General features: G+C 45.8%; 1 protein-coding gene across 1 annotated transcript in view; it reads left to right on the forward strand.

Annotated features, from left to right (window-relative positions):
* The window catches only part of DOCK5 (dedicator of cytokinesis 5), an 852732-nt gene that overhangs the window by 155015 nt on the left and 674816 nt on the right, over positions 1-22901 (forward strand). The window contains exon 2 of the mRNA XM_078666602.1: positions 18739-18822. Coding sequence (XP_078522728.1) covers positions 18739-18822 — 84 coding nt within the window. The remainder of the gene's footprint in view (positions 1-18738; positions 18823-22901) is intronic.

Below are 22901 nucleotides of genomic sequence, written 5' to 3' on the forward strand. Positions count from 1 at the left end.
GGTGATCAGGTAGAAAGTAGATACATTTTCTGGAGCATTTTCTTTTCATTATTCAAATGAGTTTGGCTAGAACGCCAGAGAACCACATTTCACCAATGCCTGGATCCTTAATGCCCCTGGAGGAGCACCCATTCAACATTTGTGGGTCAGTGGCAGAAATTACAATGGCACAAATTTGTTAATCATCACATGACGGATAAGCCGCAATTTCAGTGCAGGTTCTGGCAACAGATCTCAGTGTCGCCATTTCAGCACAACATCAACAGATTGTTAGGTAGAACATTATAAAATATGCTCTTGGCTTCGTCTAATTCATAAGCAAGCAAGTACATTATGACCCTTGTATGCTTTTTTTGGTGCAAAGATTTGTGTATGTAGAAGTAGGGGAATTCCTTTTTTTTAATCTGCAGAAAACGGATGGTAAACCTTTAACAATTTCACCCATTTTTATTTATTTATCGCTTTATTGTAACAGAGCAGTAATCACATCTTACATTACAGTTGTTAAGAACACGACCAAGCATTATTACATTGAGTCATAGGTTGGCATTTTTAATCAATTGTTGGGCCTCGACCACCTTCGCCCTCACATATTCTAGTGTTACCTTCAATCGGACCCTGAATGAATCAAGGAGTGTATTGTTTCTCCCACTGGAGGCGTACACAGACTTCCTCTATATTCATTCCATTTACCCCAGATGTTCCCCCATTTTCTCTGGCACACACTTTTCACATAGACTGATTTCTTTGCCATCATACTACAGTCCGTATCTCTCTTCCAGTCCCGGGGCGTTGGTGGGGGGTGAGCACCCCATTGCCGGGCTATGTTATGTTTTGCGACCATTAGGCCCAGGGTAATCCAGGTTTGAGCCACTCGCACCAGGTTTGTTTCCTCCCACACGTTTGAGATTCACCATTTAGGTGTGGGTGTAAGCTCTTCTCCCATAATTCTAGACATACATTCTACTACCGCCTGCCGATAGTCATAAATCCCTGGACACGTCCATATTATGTGGTAGAACAATCCCTCCTCTCCAGACTTTCTATTGCAGGTTGCGTCTGCCCTTCTGCCCATCTTCACCAGTGTAACACAGGAGATGTATGCTCTGTGTAGGATTTTGAGCTGGACCAGTCTGAAGCTGGCCCTGATGGCTACTTCTCTCGGGGAGGCTTGAGCCTCGGGCCAGTCCTCGTCTTGTGAGTTTGTAATATCCTGTCCCCAAAGGTCCCTAAGGGATGTAAGAGTGTCCGGTAAGTTGTTAATACGTTTTTGGTATGTGAGCGCGATTGCTTTTCGAGTTAAGTGCTCCTCTAGTAGTCTACATTCCAGTGGCAATGGCTCCGATTAGTGATTGCGTTTCAGAGCCTGTAAATCTCCGTTTTCTCAACTAAAAAAGCAGTAGGCTGCAGGGTGAATGGATGAGATTATCAAGGTTTGGAATGGACTGTTTCAATGAGAAGCAGGGTCAGTACTGATTTCCATTAGGTGGGCTTCTGGTGCTGATTTGGAGTTCGGTAAACAGGTCCTCAAAGTAAAAATAATCATTATTCAGATTGTTCAAAAACCATAAACGTAGTAAAAAAATTAAATGCAATATCAGCAAATCTTGTTAGGAACTGCAGCATATACGTAATATATTACTGGATAACATTGTATTAACATTGTAAATAATTAGTAGTGGCAAAGAGAGACTTGGCCAGGAGATGGGGGGGGGGGGGGGCCAAACCACATACTCTGGAGGAGTGGAGAGTGGAAATAATCATATATATGGCTGCAGCAAAGTCACTTATCAGTCAAGAGGCTGCCCAGAAAAGTTTTTTTTAAGATCTGGGGTCCCTGGCGAAAATATTATGGATTAGATGTAATATATAATGTTGATAGGCCTTCACGAGAATGATTGTTGCCTTGTACACTTTTAAATTAGTACAGGATCCTGTAATATGCTCATGTGGACATGATTATAGTCCCGCCAATAGATCTCTATATATGATTATATGTAACTTGCTACCTGTTGAAAAGTTCGAAATGTATGTACATGTGTTCCACGATATTGACTATTGTCTTTATCTTCTTGCCGACTCATTTGGAAAATCCAATAAAAAATATATATATTTTGGAGAGAAAAAAATTGAATAAATAATGTCTTTTAAAATAGATAATAAAAACGATAAGAAGTTGCTGGAAGTTAATAGTGCAGAAATGCACTTTGTGCAAAAACATTTGCTAATCCGTGATACTGGAACAGCTTTCATAAAAAAAAAAAGAGAGAGATCAGTTAAATAATAATACCATGGATAAAGAGAACTAGTGTGAATCACTGTTATAGGTCATGTTCAGCTTTCAAGTATAAATCATGGTGTTCAGTTAACCATATTCATTTCACATATTGTCCAGAAAGGTCAAAGAATTTCTTCGCTTAATCTTGCATGTTATAAAGGTAGAGACAGTTTTACGGCTTGCTTCATTCTCTAAATTGCATAAGAAGTTAAAAGCATCCTAATAAAACGTAAATCTCTCGGGTAAAAATAGAGGGTGAAGTAGACTCTTTCTAATGCCTCGATATAAGCCACAAAACAGCATGAGATAAATGGTTGAATGTGTGGCCATCCTATCAAAGGGGCATTTTAGTAAAGTTGCCTGTCCATGCATCCCCTTTTGGAAATGCTTCAAGGTGATGGAGGATGCCTAGCCGCAATTTTGCTAAGTGAAAGCTCTGTCTGGGATCCGTAACCATGTTCAGATATCCCTGTACACCCAGAGTAACGGGCCCAAGCATATATTTGGCTACAGAATGTTTATTAAATTCTTTAGCTTCTCTGGCTGACATTCTTTTAATAGTGAACATGCATTTTATTTAATTGTTGCTATAGACTAGAATATTTGCAGGGTTGGTTACAGATACTTCGTTGTGGAGCTCCTTTAATAGACCATCAAGATGTGTTAACCATGATATCCTGTTGTAATGCCCAGTCATAAGGCAGTCTTGTATGACGTCCCTAGAGAATGTATCCCCTGGTTTGTTCAATATGTTATGCCAACAAGTAAGCATATTCATACAGATTGTCTACAATGTAGAGTTTTTCTAGTTCTCTTTGGGTAACATGCAATGCTACAGATCTGGGCACTGCCAGGGGTCTAAAAAGAAATAGATTTTCCAGAGTTTGAAAGATTCCAGTCTTGGTCGGGCCCCATACTGCAGCTCCATATATGGTGGAGGGAACACATTTACCCCTGTAGAGATGAGTTAATTCCCTAATCTGTGTGTTACCAATTTTGCTAGAGGCCCTAAACAAACCCTCAATTGACCTGGCAGTTTTAAGTTTTGCAGTATTTAAATGAGGGCCCCAAGAACCAAGATTGAAGAAAAGCACCACTAAGTAGGAAAACATTTTAACCTCCTCTAGTTTGTGTCCCATCAAACCGTGCTCTTTTTTCCTTGATTTTCGCTTCCCACCAACCATAGTGAAAGTTTTTGCTAAATTAAGTGTCAAGTCTTTTTGTTCCGTATATGGTACAAATTCATTGATTAGCAATTGTAAACCGTTTGCTGTTCTGTAAATCAGAACCGTGACATCTGCATGTAGGAGCACTGGGGTGAGACGGGAGCCAATCTTATGTGCATTAACAAATAGTTTCTGTAACACTTTTTCCACCTTTTTAAATCTAGCAAAAATAGTAAGGGAGCACAGCCTTGCCTAATACTTTTGGAAATCCTAAAACCTATCTAATTTGTGCTGTCAAACGGGCATACATCTGTGATAAGTGTGAGATTATGTCGACCAGGGTGCCCAACTCAATCATTGGTTTCCATAGCGTTGCATGATTTACCATGTCAAAAGCGCTAGTTAGGTCAGCAAAACGGAGGTAAATATGTCTCTGTCTGGCTTTTGTAAGATTTTAATTTTTTGTAAGATATTAATTAATCAAACAAATAAACTAAATTTGAAATTTGTCTCTGTCTGGCTTCCGGTTATTATCTTATGAGGCTAAGATTAATACACTGCTCAATGCTGCTGGTGTCCCTTCTAAACCAATACTGAGTATCAGTTAGTAGCTAGTTATCGCGTGACCATCCCACCAGCCTTTCCAGTATTATTCTGCCCATAATTTTTCCTGACGAATCCAGGAGGGATATTGGCCTGTAACTCTGTCTCGATGCCCACAACCCCCCCACCCCAACTATTTTTATGCTGCTGGTGTAAAATGTACTCTATTGGTGTAAAACTTCTTACGACTGCCCATCGAAGTAGATGCTATCAGAGGCCAGCCATCTAACTCTACCCACTATTTAAAGTGAATGGCGACAGACATCTGTAAATTTTGGAGGCGGAGTAAAGGCAGGTTGACAGATATAAAGTCCTCCGCTACCCTGTCTGCTTTCACTCTGTTAGAACTGGGGTCACCAATTCCACTGTGGTAGCTTGGCGCGAGGGGGAAGGCACCCGAAGGCTAGGTGTAAAGCAGAAGTGCAGGACACACTCTCCCTGAGACAGGGAGGTACACGCAATAAAATGACACCACACCAGCTAGTTGTTTAAAACAAGATTCTTTATCTAGACTCTTTTGTTGCAGGTTGGTAACTTTTCTTAGGCATCAAGTAAGGCCCTGGACATTTTCTAAACATCAGGCAAACTTGACTGTAAATACCTTACTACCAATTTGGGCAAGCTATGCAATAACATTCATCATCAGTCATTGTAGCAACATTTCATAAGACCACTTTCAATATAAAACATTCCTTGTACATGTGGGTTACTAAGAATGTATCAACCTCTGCTCAAATGGCACAACAGAACAGGAACACAGTTCCCTGCTACAGGGCAGGTTGTCAATTACACTCCCCTAGCCAGGGGTTAACTTTATGCGGGGCTACCTCACTAACTTCTAAGGCTTCTCCGCAGCCCCGCCGCCTCCATAAACTCTGGCCCTCCCCCGGGGGTAGTTACCTTGATTTATAGTCCTTCGTGGGCCCTGGCGGCGTGGTGTAGGAGCTCGCGCTGGCCAGGTGGGCTCCCCTGGGCGTGGCAGCCAATCACAGTGCAGCAAGGGCAGGGCCGATAACACGGCCGGCGCCCCCGTCACGTGGGGAAGGTGGACTTGGCTTCGTAGGCCGGGCGCGGGCCTCTCCGATACTGCGGCGGCCCTCTCCTTGCTCCGGGGGCCTCAGCGGGGATGCAGGCAGCAGCGGCACTTTGCCGATGAGGCACCGGGCCGCGGCTGTATTTTACAGCCCCAGGCGCAACCGGCAGCAGCGCCACACAGCGGACTTGCCTAACGTGGCGCCAACAGCGCAGGTAACCCCGGGCTGCGGCGGTGAAAAGTAATGGCGCTATTCAGGCACAGCGCTTTAAGGGACACATCGCTTTGGAGTTCACAGCGCTCGGACACCAAGGCAGTTTCCTGCAGGCACAGTTCTTGCAGGACAGCGCAAAGAGTGTATAGCGCTTAGAGATGATAGCGCTTAGAGGGGCAGACAGTCCCAGCAGCAAGCAGGTCTGGCATGAAACAGTTCTGGGCAATTCAGGGCACAGCTGAGGCAGGACAGCGCAGGGGGCACAGTTCTGTCAGGGAAGTGCTTGCATGGTGCAGCGCTGTTACCTGGTTGATCCCCCAGCAGTCCTCACAGCGGGTAAGTGTTTCCTTGCGGCGCTTGATGGTTCCAGCGCCCTTCTGGTGTAGTTTCTTGGGAGGGGGAAGAGGGGGGGTTTAGTTGGTGGCTTCGAGGTAGGATGGTTTCCCTTGGCTCACTGGAGGTGGTTCCCTGGGCTCCCCAACGCTGGGCCAGATCAGTGGGCTGGCAAAGTCCCTCACCTGACTTAGAAAAGCAGTGCCTAGGCCCAGTCAGTTCCAGTGGTGTAGGTTCCTCCCCTAGGCTCAACCGCCTAAACTCCTGCAGAGGTTCCACCAGGTCTAGTGGTGCCCCAACTGACAGGCAGGCTTCCCTCCTTTCCCCTTATACACCTAGGTCAGGTGACCACTCTCTAAAGGCGGCAAAGTGTAACCCCTCCCCTATTCCGGAAGGTTCCAGGAGCTTCTACATTCTGTCTAAAAAGGCCACTCCGCAGTAGCAGGGGCCTGTGGCAGCCATGTTGTTGGGAGAGAGCACCTGCACCTCAGCACTGTTTGGCAGTGGTAAGGCGCCCAGAGACCTAGGTCCAACAAAAAAGATGGTGAAAAAAAGGCAAAGGGCAAAAAAAGCGGGGTAAGACCACCCTAGGGCTGACAGGTCTAACACACTCCATCTGCCAAACCCTAAATCGTCCCTCTATCTAGCGTGACACAATGGAAAAAAACAGTGGTTTGCAGTGCTACCCCGAGCCATTGCCAATAGGTAGTCTATTTGCAAGCCTTCATCCCATCACGTTTTAGTTGTTTGATTGCCAATAGTTACTATTTCAGGACAATGAGCAAAACCAACACAGACATAGTAGACTTAACACATGGCCTCCAGACGTAATTAGCAAGCAAAAAAAATATTTATTTGAGGTGTCACACCAGGAACCCCCCTCCCCTCCCCCCCTCCCCCCACCCCCTCTCTCTCCCCCAGCGACGCCCATGTGCTTGTCATCTGCTTGTCATCTGCTTGCCACTGATACAGATAAATAAAGGGGGAAGGGGAAAATGCAGGCAGAATGCCCCGCATAACAAATATTCCTCGTTATGAGGAATACAGAGGAATGCTTGTGCGGTCCTGCTCTATTCGGACCGAGTAGTAATTTCATCAATGGTAATTGTATTAAGATAATTACACTGCTGGGCCCCTGGCAGTACATGAAAGCAAGTTACTGAGGAGTTGAGCCTGTATGGTTCCTTCCTGCTGGAGTGCCAGGGGGGCCGTGTAGTCAGGCACTGCACTCTGGCTCCTTGGTGGATATATTTCTTTAAAATGCAGGGGTCCAGAAAATGCATTTACCTTAATTGTATTATCATTAAGGTCTATAGATTTCTCAGTATTTTACAGTGCTCCCAAAAACAACTGTGTGTTTTTGGATTTTTTTTTATTTTTGCGCCTGTGGAGAACCCCGAAATCCTCTCCTCAGTCAGTATAAAAAGGCACATCTCGCCTATTTCCAAGCTTTACCGCCCCGTAAGAAATGGAGGAGTTGAGTATTGGCTTACGTAGTGACACTTCCTTCAAACCGGTTCAAGTTCACTTTGCCAGGGATGTGTATTTAAGTTTCTAACCTAAACTAGAAAGTCGGTCCAGGTAAGAAGTAGGCTGGCCTTGCCCTGTTTTTCAGGGTGCTTGACCCCTTGGCTGCAGGCCTTGTGGGCTCCTTTTAGACCACGAGTGCTGATCTGGCCAGGGAGCTGTTGTGTTTGAAAGTCGAGAACACCTGAAAGCTCTTTGGTGGTCCATTAGAAGGTGTGTGATATGATTCCATGTCCCGAGAGGCAGGCCTTTAATTAAACCACCAGTGACATTGAATTTAACAAACACATAACTGAGTGAGCATTGAGACCAAGTAGTCAGATGCACAATATTTCTCATCGAAAGGCTGCAAATGTATACTCTCTACAAAATGATGTAGTCAGCCATACACCTAACGTTAATATACTGATTGCCTCCGTCTATACGATCTGTTTCGTCCAAGTACATCCACCAAATTGTAAGCAAAGTGGCATTTCCATCATTCAGTGCATTTTCTCAATTGCATGGATTAGGGACAGAAGACAAAATCTGAGTATCCTTCTGTGTGCGGCAGCACTGTGTGTGTGTGTGTGTGTATATATATATATATGTATATGTATATATGTATGTATATATATATATATATATATATATATATATATATATATATCCTTGATTGTTGTTATCGGTCACTGGAAATAAATCAGATAACCGAACACAAAATGCGGAAAAATGATAAAACAAATCCACCCACTTATGTAAATATCTCTCTTGCCTGCCATCCAGACTGGCGAGAGAAGAACCAAAAAATAAGCATTGTCAAAGACAATATATCTGGCTTTAAATGAATGTTGTATGGTAATGTGGAGCATTGCAAGTAGATAGAATGGGAATGGATATGTATTGGGTGCAAGAAAAAAAACTTGTAAAAAAGTACTGGTGTAGGATAAAAGGTCAGGTGACAATTGCATTGGCAAGCTAGACAAAAAAATCAATGTTAGTTAATTACTGCCCCCTTCCATCTCCTTTGCTGCCAATGAAAAACACCGTAAATTATTTAGCTAAGACACTTTAGTTGCTTTACAATGTCTTGTGTGTGCCCCTGAAAGTTCCAGCACAGGCAGCTGTACATATAAACAAAATTATTGGAGCTGTGTGGAGAGCAAGCTCTTTTTTGTGGAAGGACACTACTGTCCAATCAAAACATGTAGTCCTGGCTCCCAACATATGGGTGGAGCCAAAGCTTCTCTCCTGGTGGTTCTCACATAATTGTCTAGGGACAGCTGCTGGTCAAGCCAGACCAACAGGCTATAATTGCAGCCTCTAGAGGCCTTGACCGGAAAGGAAGAGTTTGCCTCGCCACCCTTGTGCCAAGAAACACACATATATTGCCCAAGGGCGTAAATTACATGTTTTTACATCTTCCTAGCCTTTCCTTCAAGCCGCAGAGGGGAATAATGTGTCCCCTCCCTTTCACATTGCCCAAATGCTGGAGCCAAATACCGGTTACTCTGGTATGTCACCTTCAACATCTTGCCTGAGGACTGGTAGTGGTGGCGTTGCATCCACCCCATTTCCCAAGTCAGAGAGGGGGTTAGTTATTGAAAAAATGTGGTTGTTCCATCACCTTCCGTCACCAAGGGCAGTGGGTGTAACATATCTAAGTGCCTCCACCTTGTCCAAGTGCATGAGGGAATTGTTACCCCCCATTTCCCAAGGGCATTAGGGTTAATATCACCTTCTACTCGCCTTGTGCATTGTCCGAGCGTGGAGGCCTTTTTGATACACTTCCTTGTTTGCAGACAGGTGGTGGAGGGAGAGTATTTGCCACAATAACTTTGCCATTTAGAAAAATTACCAAACAAAAAGAAACATGGGACAATATGTAGCTGCTTTGGTGGATCTTCACATTTGCAAAGACGGTACCAGAGCAGTTGTAAGCAGCACCTGCCCATGGTGACCTGTAGCCTTACCTGAGAAGGGGAGGACAGTGGCAGCTCGCAGAGCCCCTTTGTGCCTTGTTAGCAATGGGAGCAAAAGACACACAGATGATGGACAGAATGCAGAGCAAATCAAACATTCACCCCCAGTCAAGAGATCTGGGATAAATCCATGTTTCTTTTGCTCGCCATGCCAACCCAGTTTAGACCCAGCAGTAAGCAAATCAGTATTGACCCTGTACCTCGTGGGAACAGTCCAGCACGAAATGCAAAGCCAGATTCTCCCTGGAACGGAAACAAGCATCCTAGGACCGGATTCGGGGTGCTCTAGACCCACACCTTCCCAATTCCATCTTCACAAATGAAGAAAGCACCGGGGCAGCTGTTAATTGACCCATAATGTACCCCTCATTACCTTTATGCAAGAAGAAGGCAGGCGACTCAAAAACTGCCATAGTAGTTCCTGGCACTTAAGGGAACTACGTAGTCTGTGAGTGTGCTCCTTGTGAAGAGAAGAACCCTGTCACTCAAAGGGAAGTTATCTGGTGCCTGGAGTGGACTAGCCCACTGTGCTGCCCCATTTTGTGTGCTGTTGTAGGCTGTAACCAAATTTGAATGACAGCAATAAAACAGACCAATGGCAATGACTAGTTGAAAGCCCCTTTAAGAAAGTGTCTTATACGTATATTTAATTATACCTAAAGGTCCTGATTAAAGCCACTCCTAAAAATATGTACGTATGCCAGTTTAAGAAGAGTAATGTGTCTACGGATCTGATCTTTGTAAGTACAAAGGCACTACCGAGAAATATACGACTACCCAGCTCGTATTTAAGGAGGTACCAATGCAGCAGTTTCGTGGTGTTTTCGTGCCCTAAAAAAAAGTCCAAATTGACTTTTTTAGGTCGCGCGCCGCGTTGATTGAGATGCCAGCTGCAAAGGCCTCTATGATTTTGGTGACGTGAAAATGACGAAGTCACGTTGAGGTTTAGTGTTTGTGACGCATCACGAAACAGCTGCGTTGCCAAGACTACAAACTTGGTTTGATGAACGAGGAGGTATTATGGTTGATGTACAGTAAGAAGGGGTGGTTCGATGTGCGCGAGGAGATGATTTCTCTGGGCCAGCCTGTTGTCTTCTGTCAAAACGGAACTTTCCGGAACGGCAGGGAAACTGCGGCCAGTGATTTTAACATGGTAAGAGGGACATAGTCGGGGGCAGGTACCCAATATCGGCATAGAATTGCGTAATATCTTAAATAGATACTTGTGAATATAGCATTTCTCAATAGAGAATTCTAATGTATTGCACACTCGTAATATGGGGATTGACTTAGACACGGAAATAAGCCCGTTCTTGGATACATTCTATACGATCGCGTTGAGAAACAGCAAAACACTTGCACGGGTTACCACCTGGCCGGTTTGACACCGGCATGTCCAGTATTTTAATGTTCCTGCTGATACTAAACTTCGAAAAGTAACCAGAAGCCTATATTTTTTCCTAGTCTAACAGTACACACTTAAACATTACATACTTTAATAAATGCTGAAAGAAATCACTTTAAACGATGTTCTACACCTTCCTTAATGACACCCCAACGCATAATTATAGTAAACAGAGACAGAACGCACTTGCTAAAAGGAATAGAGACAATTTCATATAAAGCTCAATTTTAGAATCAGGCCCGGGCCTTTGCAGAATCTTAAAAAATTAGCAGATGACCGGTATTTTTCTCTGGGAAATGTGACAACCTTATTTGCTGCCCTTCGGGCGCTACTTTGAAAACAAAACCAGTTTGGTAAGTCCGTCTCTTCGTGGGGTTTCCCTTGAATGGATGAATGCAATTCGCTTTACACTCTCGGAGTGCTTTTGCCATTCCGTCATCCAGATTAAAGTAGTTTAAGGGATTAGAAGTATCTGGTTGATGGTCACAATAGAAGCCTCTTGTCTCTTTTGCAGAGAACGGGCCTGTGTCCTATTGTCACGCGCACCTCCCTGCGGGAACTCCGGTGTTTGTATTGGCTCTCGTTCCGGAAGCAATACACAGCGGGTTTGCTTACAGTAAACGCTGCTCATTGCATGATTACTGCGCACTTCCTTATTTAGTCACCAGAGCGTTTTGATATTTCTGTGCTTAGTGTAACTGTAGTGTAAACCTTTCATCAATTTCTATTAGGGCATGGTATGTCACTCTCCGGTATTTCTGTAGTACTTATTCTTCTGGCATCGGTGTGGGCTGGCATTATTAGTATGTGTTTTGGGCATTTTCGTGGTTATGTAGACGTTTACGCATTAATTGAGAAAACAATACTCATACACTCAGGGAAGTCGTAAAAATGTTTTCATTGAGATGCCTATCATCTGTAACACTTCGCACAATTACGGAAACAAACTACTTATGTTATGTTTTGTTCATATATGTATTACCTACACCTGTCCCTGACTCCTGAAAAAGTGAGCCTTTCCATTAAGCTCGAGAACCCCTTCCCACTTATGGGTCCCTATATTTTCACATTATCCTGTGAGTCTGTTACTTATTCCCTCCTTCCGGCCGCATTAATTAGGGTGTCCCGGCAGTCCATTTACCACAATATATTTACCACATGGCCTGGTGGACGGTCGGCCGAACAGAGGGAGGCAAGTTCTCATCTGTTCCATCGCAGAATTAAGTAGCAGCCCAACGGAAAGCACTTTAGTTAACACAAATGACTCAGTGTGTAAGAGTTTCACTGTATACCCCATATTGGCTCATTGAATGTGCTTTCTGTGGTGGCAGGCTCTGTCAATTGTTATTGTGTGCCCTTCTGCGGATCCACAATTGTAGTCCTACTTCTGTTTCTGTAATGTCTCAGTTTTTATGTTTTTTACACAATATGTTTTCTCTTATATGAATTCCCTTCACCTAGCAGCCTTTATCCCACCTGTCATCCCCCGATGAGCCGACCAACACTTAAGCAAGAGTTACTGTGATTCCACTATGGAAGAAAACGAGCATTAGCAAAACCAGTATGTCTTGGCTCTGCCAGTGGTTTTTTATTTATTGGCCGCACGTAGGCATATATGCGCTACATCAAGCATGCCCACGCATGGCCAGTCATTTTCCAATTGCTGTTCTATAAAAAATAGAAAAAAATCATGATGGCAGCACATGTCTGTCGCGATCTCCCTAATAATAAACACACTGAGTCGGGAGCTATTCTATTCATGTGTTGCTTTATTCCCTGCCAGCCTCGCACTGGCTTACAGACTATACCTTTTCCGGTTTGCCTCTTCCTGTTCCTGTTTCCTGGTCGCCTGCCCTGTCCTGAAGCAGGGTCAGGCGGAGCGACATGACAGCTCCCCCTTTTTTACAAAGTCTCGTTTCCTCTATATTTCTTCAACAAGGCGTCGAGGTTTCCTTACCAGACGTTGGGGACGTTTCTCTCGCCCTGGTGCTGGACCATGGTGATCTGTGGTATCCACCACTCGTGCGGGACTGCGGTGATTCTGGTCATTGCTGTCACTCTGGTTGGGGGAGTCACTTGAGAGCTGACTCGATGAAGTCTCATGTCGGGTTCGCCGAGAACACCTTTTGAAATGCGATATGTTTCTCGTTATCTGTTTGTGGTCAGCCTTGGCTGTGACCATGGTTCCTTTCCTCTTGATGACTTGTAGGGGAGTGTTGAGATATCGACTGTCTGCCTTAGCTCGCCGATCACCCCGGACGATCACCCAGTCCCCTTCTTGAATATTAGATTCTTTGGCATGTCTACGCCGATCAGCGTATGTCTTCATCTTATGCTTGTTTTCCTGATCAATCTCAACTAGAGTGTTGTGGTCAACAGTGATGTTCCGTCGTTGAGGTGTAGCGTTCACCATGGGTAGTCTGGTTCTTGGTGTCCTTCCTAGCATCACAGTGGCTGGGCACTGGTTGATGATGTTGTGCGGCGTGTTTCGGTATGCTCTTAACACTTCGTTCAGTGTCTGTTGGACATCCCGGTGGGTTAACTCGGCTTGCTGAATTGCCTTCTTGAGCGTTCCCATGAATCGTTCCACCATGCCGTTCGCCTGTGGCCACAGCGGAGTGATTTTTGAAGTTAAGGTGGGTCGCGAAGTTTGTGAATTCCTGACCATTGAATGGGGGCCCATTGTCTGTTTTTACTCGTAGGGGAATGCCCCATGCTGCAAAGATTTCATCGAGCACTGGGATTACTGCTGTTGCTCTGGTGGATGTTATTAGGTGTGCAAAAGGAAACCGGGAGTACTCGTCCATGGCAACGATGATGTATTGTCCGGACTGCAGTGGCCCAAAGAAGTCGACTGCAATTTGTTGCCATACTCCTTCCGGTAGTTCTGACATCTGTAGTGGTGCCGGTGATTCCTTCCGACCGACTACTTGGCATGTCATGCAATCTTCCAGAGTTGTTTCCACCATGTGGTCAAGTGTGGGGAACCAAACACGTTCTCTCAGGGCTTTCTTGGTTGCGTTGATGCCTCTGTGGCCTTCGTGTGCCAAATTGATGACTCCTTGACGCAGTTTGTGAGGAATCACGATTCTCCCCCCCCTTAAGAGGAGACCATTGTCACTGATGGAGAGTTCGTCACGCACGCGTTGAAAACTGGCGAGATCTTGATGAAGTTGATCAGAGACAGGGTTTGACTGTTTAACGTCTCTCCAAGAATTAGTGCGGATACGAGTCATTACCGCTTGCACAAGTGGGTCGAGCGCAGACGCCTCCCGAATGGCTTCAATTGGGACTGTGGGTGGACACGCTGTGTCGACGATGAAATGGAGGTATTCGTCAGCCACCGATAGTGCAGTTCGAGCACCGGCCAGTGGATGACGCGACATGAAATCAGCCGGATTTTCGGCCTTCCCAGGCTTGTGGATGATGGTAAATATGTAGTCTTGCAGGCGCAGACCCCACCGCTCAATACGTGGCGGCATTTTCGCGTTGGGGTATTCAAAGATTGTGATGAGTGCCTGATGGTCCGTGATGATTGTAAAATGTTTACCATAGACAAACAGGTTGAAGTGTTCGCACGCCCACACTACGGCCAAGCTTTCCTTCTCTGGTTGGGAGTATGCCTTTTCAGTGTCCGTGAGACTACGGCTTACATATGCGATGATGTGGCGTTGATCAGAGTTATCCCGATATTGAGCCAAAATGGCGCCCAGTCCCACCGGGCTGGCGTCAACTGTGATTTCCGTTTTCTTTTTTGTGTCGAAATATGCCAGGTTAATGGCGGATCCAACAGCTTGTTTGATCACAGTGAATGCCTGTTGGCACGCTTCAGTCCATTCAAATGGCTGGCCCTGACGAGTGAGCTCTCGCAGGGGATAGCTGATGGTGGCGTAGTCACGAATGTAACGTGCGCAGTAGCTCGCCATCCCGAGGAAAGAACGGAGGTCACTCACATCTCGGGGTGTTGGGGTGTCAGCAAGTGCAGCTACCTTTTCTGGGTCTGGTCTCATTCCGTCTTTGGAGAAGATGTGTCCGTAGAACTTCAAGGTGTCTTTGTGAAACTCGCATTTGCTGGCGTTGAGTGTTAGGTTTGCGGTCAGCAATGCATGGCAGACTCTGTCCAGGGCGGTGTCATGTTCTGTTTGATCTTTACCAAAAACTAGCAGATCATCACTGTAGTTGAAGGCATTGGGAATGCCTTGTATGACCCGTCTGATGGCTTCCTGGAAGATCTCGGCGGCCGAGGAGATGCCAAAGTTCAGGCGTTTATAACGGAATAGACCTTGATGTGTGGTAAAGGTCGTGATGTATTTTGATTTGTCATGAAGCTCCAACTGGTGGTAACCTTTGTTAAGGTCGAGTTTGGAGAACACGGTGGCACCATTGAGTTTTGTGATCATGTCACTGATGTGCGGCCCCGCGTGACGTTCCCGTTCAATGGCTGTGTTGGGCGCGCGCATGTCGACACACAGTCTGACTTTATTGTCCTGTCCCTTTTTGGGGACTACCACGACTGGTGACACCCATGGAGTGGGTCCTGACGTTCGTTCGATGATGCCCGTTTGAAGGAGGTCTTGGAGCTCGTCATCAACGGCTTGTTGTAGGTGGAACTGCACCTTTCTGTGGTGTTGAGCGATGGGCGTCACGTTTTCGTTGATGTGCAGTTTTACCTTAAAGTGGTTTAATATCCCAAGGCCTTTGAAGAGATTCGGGAACTTCGCTACGATGTTGGGGGCGTCTTCAGTCATATAAAGGAGTTCCACCAGTTTGAGTCTTTCTGCTGTGGGCAGGCTGAGTAGGCAGTCTGCCACGTCTGGTCCTTCTACTACATGGATGTAGGCATCGATTGTCCGCTCTTTGAACTTGAGAGTGGTGTGGAACCGGCCTAGACACGGTAAGGGTTTGCGTGACATCCACGTGAAGATGCGGACAGCTGCGGGTTCCAATTTGGGTTTATGTTTCATGTTGTGATATTCCACTGCACAGATATAATTTAGTGAAGCTCCAGAGTCCAGAACAAATTTCGCTGGATGGTCTCCTATCAGGATGTCAAGTTTCGGGTATCGTTTCAGGCGGTCTGGGTCCGATACCATGCAAATGTATTCATCGCTGTCTTGAGATGTCGGATGGAGTGACGATGAAACCATGCAGATGTATTCATCACTACCCTGTGATGAAGTGTGTGATGATGAGTCGCTGGACGTGTCTCTGCGTGACCGGTAGGATTCCGTTGTTCGATATCTGGTTCGGTGAGTGCTTTCGGAGCGACCTCTTGATCGATGGGAGTATGCTGACTGGACACTGGAGTTGGATGAGCTGGACGAGCGTCCTTCTCTCCCCTTTACAACACGTGCATGGTGACGCGTGTCGTAGCCCTTGGTCGACGATCTGTGGGTCGATTGCTTGGCTTGACATGCTATTTCGAAGTGATTGTCTTTTCCACAGTGGTGACACCGCTGGCCCATTGCCGGACATGGTCCTGAGTGCGGGTAATCTTGTCCACATCTATAGCAAGCGAGCGATGACTTTGCGGACTTGGTGTGCCGCGAGCTTCTTCTGGATGATGTATTTCGGGCGTTGTGGGACTTGTGAGGTTTCGCCACGGGCTTGACAGTCCTGGAAGATCTGTGTACCTGGACTCGCAGAGCGTGGTCTTTCTGGTCTGGTTTGTGAGTTCCCATCCGTTTGGCATAGTCTTCCGCTTGATCGTTGATTCTCGTTAGTTCTTCGATTTCCTCTAGAGTATGCGGTTTCTTCAGGAGTCTACGGCGGAGATTTTCAGATTGACATCCGGCGATGATGCGGAGCCTTAATGCGTCTTCCGTCTTGAAGGTATCGAATTCACAGTATCGTGCCAATCTTCTGATGCGCATGATAAAATCGCTCATACATTCATCCTTTTCTTGTGTAGCTAGGTGAAATGTGTGTCGCTCGTAATCCACATTGCGCTTGTGGAGGAATCGCCTATCAAGAGCACTTTTTACTTCGTCGTAGGTGGCGGTTGCTGCATTAGGTAGTTCTTTGATAATTTGCGCAATTTCTGGGCCTATCAGATTTCTCAGTGCCACTAGTTTTTGCTTGTGATCTTGCACCATGGATCCTACCATATAGTCCTCGAAGTCTTCACTCCAGCTTTTCCACGTCGGACCCATGCTATTGCCTGGCGTCAGTGGTAGTGGCTGTGGTTGTCGCATGAACGAGGCACCAGTGTGGCCGTTGGCCATTATGGGTGTATTGACCGGAGGGGCTGGTCCTCCTGTGTTAGATTGTGAAGCTGGGCCTGCTACGCTGTTCCCTTCAGACGAGCTATCAGGATTCGACATCTGCGACGGATGACTCGAGTAGCTGGTTAATGTTAGTGCGCACTGTTGTACTGATGCTGGCTCCTGGGCGGTTTCCTTTCGCCTTTACGTGATTCCCGCTCTTTTCTGCGCTGTTGAAATCACTTTTCATGAGTTTCGCCTGACCTTAAGATGGCCGCCGTCGGGGATTCGTGGATTAGTTGTGGGCTGGCGCCTGACTTAAAGATGGCCGCCGCGCGGGACGTCGTGTCCCCTTTCCAATATTGCTGGCGCTTTGCTGCTGCCTTTGGTCAGGCCTTTGGTCAGGTCTCGGTCTCGCGGGGAGAGGCTGCCGGGTTGCGACTCACCCTTGCTCCTCACGGTTCGTCCGCCTCTGGGTGCGTGCTCTTCACTTTTCCCACGCCTCGCGGAGTTCGCACGCTCTGCCTGGCTGCTCGCGTCTGGAAGCGGGCGGGGGTGGCGCTCTGACATGCGCTCTCCTGCTCACGACGGCCGCTTACAGTTTCGTGGCTCTGCCCGGCTGCTTGCGTTTTGCCGCTGCAGCTTCGTGGTTCTGCCCGGCTGCTTGCGTCTGGAAGCGGGCGGGGTGGCGCTCGGACATGCGCTCTCCTGCTCTCGACGGCCGCTCACTGTTCTGTGGCTCGGTGAGCTTCGGGACGACTCCGGAGCCGGTCTTGATTTTCGCGCCTTTCGCGCTGATGCTGTTTTGGGCTGCAGGACTCAGTGGTCGGCCACAGTAGTTGGCTGGGCGATAGCGTTGTCGGTGGGGTTTAGGAAGATCCCATCCTCGTCGCCATTGTCGCGATCTCCCTAATAATAAACACACTGAGTCGGGAGCTATTCTATTCATGTGTTGCTTTATTCCCTGCCAGCCTCGCACTGGCTTACAGACTATACCTTTTCCGGTTTGCCTCTTCCTGTTCCCTGGTCGCCTGCCCTGTCCTGAAGCAGGGTCAGGCGGAGCGACATGACAATGTCTAGTGATGCATTGTAGACATGGTAGGCATTTAAAAAAGACATACAAAAAGTGGCGGAGGAATGCTTGCAATAAGTTAAACCACTGGCAACAGCTCGGGGTAGCATTCCAGTGTATCATTCTTTTGCTCACCACTCCACCTCTGTTTGGACCCAGCCATATGCAAATGAGCCTTGCCCCTGCTCAAATCTGGACAATTCATCCCGAACTGCCAGGTGCTCGCTGAACTGGAATACAAGCAACCAAAGACATGACCTTAGCCATTGGCCAAGGTTGGAGCAGGGTCAAGACTGATGTGCATATATATGGCTATGTCCAAACTGAGGAGGCATGGTGAGCAAAATAATGTTGATCGCTGCAGAGGTTGAAAAATGTATTTGGAAGAGCTTCATTGCAAGGATAAGTAACTTCTCAATACTGTTCCACGTGACACGATAGTGGACTGGAGCCACACATTGTCACAGGAAGAAACATGCCAGGGCGCAAAGCCGAATCAGAATTACTTTTAAACCTTCACAGGAACAGCACAAATGCATGTTCTATCTAGATTTTTAATGTAGTAGGTAATATAGTCTTAATCGAGTTTTAATGTCACTTAAATGGTGAGCTAGTTGAAGCTTAGGTGTAGGATGGAGTTGTTAGCCCATGATAACACAATTTGCTCACAGGGAGAAGTCTGGAGTAGAAGAATTCACGTTTGATTGTTCCTCAGCCTTTATTGAAGCTAACAATATATCTTCCAAAAATACATACCAAGGGAAGAATAAGCCTAGGTTATTCTTTAACATCTGGAAGGGAAAACCCTCATAACCTTTTGAGTTCTGAACTGTAAAAAGATTTAATTCAGTTTGGCTGAGATCTGAGTGGACTTTATGCACTAGAAAAACTTGGGTATCTTTACCGTTCTGTTAATTTTGTATTCTTGTCTCTTTATTTTCAGCAATCTACAATTTTGATGCCACAGAAGATGTTCAGCTTTCCCTGCAGGTTGGAGACACCGTTCACATTCTGGAGATGTATGAAGGTGAGTCAGACTCCACCTATATTGCGCTAATTGAAGGAGGATAATGTATACATTTTTGCTGAGGAGTGAATTCATCCGAAGTGGTGAAACCAGGATGAATCCTGGAGACAAATGTGGGGTGCACTGTAAGGACAGGAGATTGCAATAGGCTTAACAGGTTGCATCTCATAAGCTATCAGGTCTGTGGCAAGAATCGCTCTAGGCAAACAGCTGAACTGCTTTGGAAGCAAGTCAACAAATATTTAATTAATTTTTTATGCACTGAGAGCTTATATTTGTCAACGCATTCAAAGCAACTCCAAGCTTGCGGAAATGTAAATGGTTGGTTAATTAATTCTGTATTTGATTTGTTTTTGTAAATACTCACACTAAGCGGTGAAGGCAGCTTCTGAGAACTTGCGGGGGGGGGGGGTTTATAACAGTAGTTTATGATTGAGCAAGTTGACATTCAGAAGAGCTAGCTTACCCTTTATACACTGGAAGTGAGATATGCTGCACTGTTTAAAGAGCAAAGTGCCATTATAATGTTTTAAAGATTTCCGAAAGAAGAAGTTATGTAGTCCCTTGTAGGCAGTCCTGTTGATGGTTTTCTGAAGTCTGACTCTAGAGTTGAAGGATCAGTGGAAGGGAGTTTCAAAGGTGACTTGTGAATGAATACAGTTTTCTTGTACCAAGAAGCAAAGAGACGACCTCTCGTCACTTTCAAATGGCTTCGTGAAGCACACCTTGTAGTGCCTCGTATACAAGGAACGGGGGTCTGAACTCAGCGCTTTCCTTGAATGGAGCAAGTGCAGATATTTCTTTGTTGGAGGGGGGCGGCCAGTTCGTTTTAAACCCCGGACCTGCTACTTTTAGCACACTCTGAAGCTTGCAAAAGTGTTTTGGACTGCGGCATGGACATCAGTTAAGGATGCCCTACTTGCCCATTAGTACCCTGGCACTGCCCTTGTTACCCTTGGTCTTGAGCTTCATGAAGGTTAGCAGCAGGAACAGAAGGTAAATGGGGCATTTGGCGCTTGTTTACATTTTGTAGATTCAACATCTTCCCGTACCACTAGCACAGTGCTGTAAATGGCCAGGTGCTGTCTAGTACTGAGCGCCTGCACTTCTTCAATTGGAAGGGGAGACTTCCTGCACTTCTCAGCACTGCTGCAATACATTTAATGGGAGAGTACAGGCACTTCTGAGGAGCAAACAGATACTCTGATTAGGGAGTACTGACACTTCTTTATTTTCATTTAAAGCGCCACTTTAGGCCCTCCGCAAGAATCCTGGATGCTGTTGAGTGGATGAATTCAGACAAGGGGTCAACCCTGTGATGTCACTGAAAGTGCTTCATGTTTCATCCACTAGTACTGGCAGTTTGGTGAATTGACGTCATTGGTTTGGCGTACACATTACAGCAGTCAGTACGAAGGACATCTACCCATTGTTTGTACTGCAGGCAGCGGCAACGGTTTTTGGCCCAACATTTATCCACTACTGGCATATTACATTAACTCTCAGGACAGCACCGTTTCTTGAGAGTTACACAAAGCATATTTTAATCAACCCAGTGTGGAGTTTTCTGACAATTTTTTTTAATTTTTATTATTCTCTTTAAAGATATTGCTATCAGAATAACCCTTTTTATGTGGTGATAAAAGAATAGCACAGCGCGCTCTGCAGAGACCAGATGAAGCATCTATATTTGAATTAATCAGTGTATTGGATTGCCACAGATTTCGCATCAAAGCATTGTAATGGACACCAGTCTGCCTAGAATAAAAATAAAATAAGCTAAACAATGCAAAACTGTCAGTGGTGAAACCCAAAACTTACATCAGAATTTATTCCTTTGTTCTTTGAATCTAGTTTCTTGAAATTTGTTAACAGTAGCGAAATAAGGTACCAAGCATAATTAATTATGCAGGAATGTGCTGGGACAAAAATGAGCTTTCTATTGACTCAAAGTACCCGATAATACATAACTTGGTAGGAGAGGGGTCCAAAGCTCTCGCGTATGGATGAGCACAAATCGGTGTGTGGTGCATCTACTGTTATTGCAGTACGGATGCCGACATCCCATAGAAAGGAAGTTGGACAGGAGTATGGCTCATATGTAGACTCAGGTTGTTCCCAGGTGAGTCTGGACTATGGGGTGAATCATGACTAATGAGGCTATGGGGTATGATTATATTTTCAGCATGGAGTTCTAATGTATAGTGTAACTGAGGTTTAGTTTGAATAAACTACATCGTGATCATATTTAGGTCAGGATGATCAAAAGGCCTAGTTTAACTACATGGGGGGTTTCCTGTGAGCAGTCGTCAAGAACCCCATTAGCGCACCATACTGTGCTGCTGCTGCTTTAAAGACTAATATCCTCCATTAGACAGGGTTGTGGCAAAAGCGTTGATTCACCAAGCTTTCAGCATAACAGAACTGATACAAAGTACCATTCCCCCCCTCATTGACATGACAGAGTAGACCCCTTGTCCCACTCTTGGCTCCACACTGGCGTCCAGTTTGTTGCTGAGGCACTAAGGAAGTATAAGCAGTGGAAATTTCAGAAAGTGAAGAGGGCTCTTTGAGCTCTGTGATTTATGATTCTGCTGCTACCTTCTTGACGCCTGAAACCATGTGAAGAAAAGGGCTGGTAAACCTCAGGACCAGTGGTCCACTGCTGGTGATGTTATGTTCCTCTCTTGATTGCTCTGAGAGGAACAGGGGTGTCAGAGCTGCAGGGTGCACCAGTGTCTTCCACAGATGGCAAAGTCTGTGCTCAGCAGTGGCAGCTTGTTCATGCACACCCATTTTTTGCCTATTGTTGCATAAGGCAGGCCTGGTAGCTGGCTTTCATTTTCCAAGGTCACTCGTTGTCATTTGTTTTGGGTAGGCTGTTTGTGATACCTGTGTAAGGAATTTTGGCAAGTGCTGGTTGCTGCGGGAGTCTATTGGTGGAGACGCTGCTGGCAGCAGGGGGTGAGCGTGCAGCCAGCTGTGAGTATCTATTGGCACATAAATCATTCAAGGTTGGGCAGAGAGCTTCCTCAGATGTTGAAATCCATAATGAAAGAAACTTATCTTCAGGAACAATCTTTCTGATGGTTACTCTTTTCTACTTTTGGATTCCTCACTTCTTCTATCCCCACCTGGCACGAGATTGTATCCCAAACAAATTCCAGTGGCTTTTAAGGTGATCTTATGGCTCCAAGTTGGGTCAAACACCTGCCCAGAAGTACAAACAAGTCCTGTCAAACGTAACGAACAGGTAGTCTTTCAAAGGTTTTCAAAAGTAAAGCAAGCAAAGTAATAATCGATGAAGCAAGATGGATAAATAAAGATATTTTTTTTCAAAAGAAATGTATTAAGCCTCCCATTCTGGAGGGGTGACATCAAGCAAAAAACACAACCAGCCGACACGTGTTTTGTTAAGCGAACCAATAGCTTGTGACTCTTCAGGGCTGTGGGTGGTATAGAGTGTAACAGTTTTAGTGGCCGGTGATATTTCCAACCCAGCGGTAACGGGTGAAATGTGCAGCGTATAGATATCAAAGATAAGATCGACGAATGGGTACATTCATCGTACTAGCGACCAGTATTGGAGTGCCAGCGGGGGTAGATCCGTGGTGTCTCTCTTCAGTGTTAGAGCTACCGAGCTCTAACACTGAAGAGAGACACCGGGTTGGAAATATCACCGGCCACTAAAACTGTTACACTCTATACCACCCACAGCCCTGAAGAGTCACGAGCTATTGGCTCGCTTGACAAAACACGTGTCGGCTGGTTGTGTTTTTTGCTTGATGTCACCCCTCCAGAATGGCAGGCTTAATACATTTCTTTTGTGAAAAATTATCTTTGAGTCCATCTTGCTTCATCGATTATTACTTTGCTTGCTTTACTTTTGAAAACCTTTGAAAGACTAACTGTTCGTTACGTGTGCACAGGACTTGTTTGTACTGAATTGGGTGGGCCCTCTCCACCCTTCACAGAGGTTTTGGTTCTCATCTGAGCGTGTTGCACCGTACTCATACTGTTACTCTGTTGTACATTTACCGCTACCAGCATAGGCGCCATCTTTTCTTGTACACTCCAAA

Source organism: Lissotriton helveticus, chromosome 11, assembly GCF_964261635.1.
Source record: "Lissotriton helveticus chromosome 11, aLisHel1.1, whole genome shotgun sequence".
In the NCBI taxonomy this organism is placed as follows: Eukaryota; Metazoa; Chordata; class Amphibia; order Caudata; family Salamandridae; genus Lissotriton; species Lissotriton helveticus.